General features: G+C 43.2%; 1 protein-coding gene across 6 annotated transcripts; it reads left to right on the forward strand.

Annotated features, from left to right (window-relative positions):
• The first annotated feature begins 591 nt into the window (after positions 1–591).
• Positions 592–3,097, forward strand: LOC108628399 (sentrin-specific protease 1). 6 transcript variants are annotated; one of them, XM_018030297.2, is made up of 3 exons: positions 719–867; positions 977–1,170; positions 1,240–3,097. In XM_018030297.2, the coding sequence occupies exon 3, from the start codon at positions 1,264–1,266 to the stop codon at positions 2,854–2,856; it is 1,593 nt and encodes a 530-aa protein (XP_017885786.1). In that variant the 5' UTR covers positions 719–867; positions 977–1,170; positions 1,240–1,263; the 3' UTR covers positions 2,857–3,097. The 6 variants fall into 6 exon arrangements, with proteins under 6 accessions (XP_026672226.1, XP_017885786.1, XP_017885787.1 ...); XM_018030298.2 differs by having other exon boundaries at positions 719–863; XM_026816424.1 differs by having other exon boundaries at positions 719–863; positions 977–1,132.
• The last annotated feature ends 728 nt before the right edge of the window (positions 3,098–3,825 follow it).

The following is a 3,825-nucleotide window of genomic DNA, read 5'->3' on the forward strand; positions in this document are numbered from 1 at the left end:
ATACAATTAAAACATTTTCGTTTCTTCCTGTGTATAATGATAAAATATAAAATTATAGATGCGTTAAACTATGTACTGTTTAACTAAAAATACTAAATGCATATGCACAGTCATTCAATATTATACGCATGTACAACGCATACGTATTATGTTAGATAATTATTATGTGCGTCAGTACGTTTGTGTATTACTACTAGATTTAAATTTAATTAGGCGAAATATAGCGTCAGATTTGGCGGGTGTTGTGTTATAAACTTGTTCAAATGGCTAACTTGCGCAGGTCATTTATCGCGCGATTCATTATACAGGGTGTCCTAAAATACATACTCGCACAGGGAAGTCGTGTATTGTGGGACACCCTGTTTATGACAGCAGGACCTGACGTAAATCTGCCGCCAATCTGACATCAGATCTGACTGCAGGCCTGACGACAATCTACCATCATTCTGGAAACAGGCCTGACATCAGACCTGGCGTTACTCTGTTACCATACTGGCGACGGGCTTGACACCAGCATCTGGAGACAGATGGCGAGCAGTCTGCAGTCATTCTACTGCCAGATTGCCGTCAGATGCTGATGTCAGGGATTGGCGCATTCTGCAGCCAGTCTACCGTTAGATCATGCAGTAGGCCTACCGAAATCCTGCCATTTGCAGATTTGGCTGACTGGGTTGCCCGCGGCCCGCCGCCGCCGCCGTGGTGCAGTTGCGCAGTAAGTATGTTGTTTCGGTGTTTGGTGTTTGTCAGTGTTTGTCACCAAACGATTCCACGAGAATCAGAGTGGTGAAGAGTGGAATATTAAAGAATCGTCACCGGATAAATCGACGGGGAGTAATCGTTTTGAGTCTAAATTCAGCTCGGTGGTGCGTACGTATATCAAACTCTCGCGTTGAATTCATTGTCGCGAACAGCAAGGAGCGGCCGAATGGAATGCATTTTTGTTGATGACGCTCGCGTTCGATTTTGGTTATGTCAGGTTGCACACTCCAATTTCCATTTCCCAACCTGGCCTGGTTCGTAAAACGGTTCGAGGAACGACATCGCAGAAAGGGAAATTAAGAAATTATCAAGTGAAACCAGTGAATCGCGCAGAATCAGCATCCATTTGTTCGCCGTTCACGAATTCACTTCGGTACTTCGCGACGTCCCTTGGACGTTCCCGAACCGAAAGTAACAACAGCGTCAAGCAATTGGAATAAAGAATAATCGTTTCTAATATGAAATTAATTAACCTTCCAGACCCCAATTGAATGGCTCTGAGCAATGCTGATCTTCGACTTCCTGAGAAGATTCTTCGGCTGGGCGGACAATCCTTCCCGCAAGCGTAGGGCAGTCTCGTTCACCCAAGAGGAAGACGAAGAAGAAGAAGATGTGATCTCTCGAAAGCGTCACAAACCATGTGATGTTCACCCATGTCAACTGTATGACGTCGAAAATGGCCTGATACAGATTGACGACAGTTCCGAGGATGAGATACAAGTACTAAGCCCGCCGAAACTGAAATATTCGAACAGGCAGTTACATTCGTCGAAAAGCAAAATGGGTTGCAGCGGCAAGAGAAACGAAACGATGTTGAACAAGGCTCATCGTCTGCGGGAGAAGAGCCAGTACGAGGAGCTCCTGCAGAAATTCCTACCTCACAGGATTCACGTTATCCAAAATAAGCCTGTAGATAGAAGAGAAGTCGTGGAGGTTATCGATTTAGAGGATTACGAACCGAGGAGCAGCAGACCTGGGAAAAGTGAGAGCTCCGTAAACCTCTCGAAGATGAAACACAAAAGCAACGTGAAACAATTAGTCATTAATTTGAACGACGAGGATGACGACGATTCTTCGGAGGTGACAATCGAGTCGATCAAATGTGTGAGGCCTCCGAAGGCGTCAAAAGATTCTTCGAACTCGAAACAATCTTTAAACGAAAGCAACATAAAAGTGAACAGTTTGAGGGACCAGCTGTCGGCGAAGGCTGTGATCCAACAAGATTTCATACCGCGGATAGCCAAGCGTTACAACGAAAGAGTAGAACAGAGGTATAAGGAGGCAGAAGAATTGAAGAAGATGACAACGGTTTTGTCGAAGCACAACAGGCTGGCGAGGGAGGCAGCGTTGGAAGAACATTTGGCGAGATCTATGAGATTGTACGAAGCAGTTTTAGATGAGACCGAGGAACCAGAAGAGGTCGAACTCCCGACTCTGACCGAGACTATGTTGAGACAAGTAAAACAAGCATTGATCCCTCAACCGGCCGATCAAATCTTGGTAGAAGGGTTCGGTTTGAGAATCAGTAGAAAAGATATGTACACTTTATCGAACTCCAACTGGCTGAACGACGAGGTGATCAATTTTTACATGAATCTGTTGATCGCCAGAGGCGGGAAGAATAATTATCCTAGGGTCCACGCGATGAACACGTTCTTCTATCCGAAATTGATCAGCGGCGGCCACTCGTCGTTGAAGAGGTGGACGAGGAAGATCGACATTTTCGCGCAGGAGTTGATCGTCGTGCCGATCCATCTCGGGATCCACTGGTGCATGTCGATCATCGATTTTAGGGACAAGACGATCAGATATTACGACAGCATGGGTGGAGACAATCAGAAGTGTCTGGCGTCGTTGAGGAATTATTTAGAGGCTGAGAGTCTGGATAAGAAAGGGAAGCCTTTCGACACAAGAGACTGGAAGCTGGTCAACGTCAAGGATATCCCTCAGCAAATGAACGGGAGCGATTGCGGAGTGTTTTCTTGTATGTTTGCCGAGTTTATCTGTGCCAACAGGAAGATCACGTTCGCTCAGGAGGACATGAGCTATTTTAGGAAGAAAATGGTTTATGAGATTCTGAATTCCAAGATACTTTGACTCATTGGCTAGTTTCCTTTTCCTTTGATTAGGTGGGAGACTTAATGCCGGAGGCGTTGAGATTCGTGGGTGAGATTAAGTAATTACAGGCTCTGTGTGGATAATTAAGAGCAGTTCTCTTAACGAACGTTCGAGACGCGTGTGTTTAGGTTTGATTTTTCACAAGATTCGAAAAGAAATTGTTTTTATGATTTTTGTATAATGAACTGGAGATTTAATAAAAAGTTTCGTTTCATTCTAAGTGTAAAAACTGTTTCTCTAATTCAGGACGGTTTCCGTTTAACTTCTATCTCCCCGTGAATTTTATGGAAATAGAATTTTACAGACACGAATTCTTGACATTTTTTCCATTTTTTTTCACCGAAACTTGGCAGAAAGATTGGACGGTACTATTCAAGTGTCTCCAAAGTTTCATAACGATATTTATATATTGAAATATCAAGTAACGTATGCGTTACTTTATTATGCATAATGATTTCTAACTTCAAATTGAAATAACTTCCGGTGTAATGAAGGGAATTGAATGAAAGTGCCTAGCTGGATAAGGGGGTCAAATGTGCCCTTGAGCCGAATGAAGCGCCGTTTGCGCTAAGACTAACTAAGAATTTGAAAAAATTCTCAGACATTTTCAACTACGCTACGGACGTGTTAGAACTTTTTCACATTTTCCGCACGATGTTAAATAAGGAAAAAGTAAAAAAATTGATTTCTCGATTTAAAATAAAACATAAGAACTGCTAAAATTTGGAGCTAAAAATTGGACTGAATATTTCTTTTTTTGTAAGCTATCGAATGTCGCAAACTGCGGTTCGTTCTGCTCAAGGGCACTTTTGACCAGCGGTGCTGTGAAAATGATCGGCCAAGCCCGGTAACCGATAGTATACAGCAGGTAATCTCCGCTAGGATTATACTCGAGTCTTCGGGTCGAAAATTTCAAATCTTTAAAGGGTCTTCAGATGTCTATTGCAA

The sequence above is a fragment of the Ceratina calcarata genome, unplaced genomic scaffold, assembly GCF_001652005.2.
Source record: "Ceratina calcarata isolate Rehan_Ccalc_2016 unplaced genomic scaffold, ASM165200v1 scaffold517.2, whole genome shotgun sequence".
In the NCBI taxonomy this organism is placed as follows: domain Eukaryota; kingdom Metazoa; phylum Arthropoda; class Insecta; order Hymenoptera; family Apidae; genus Ceratina; species Ceratina calcarata.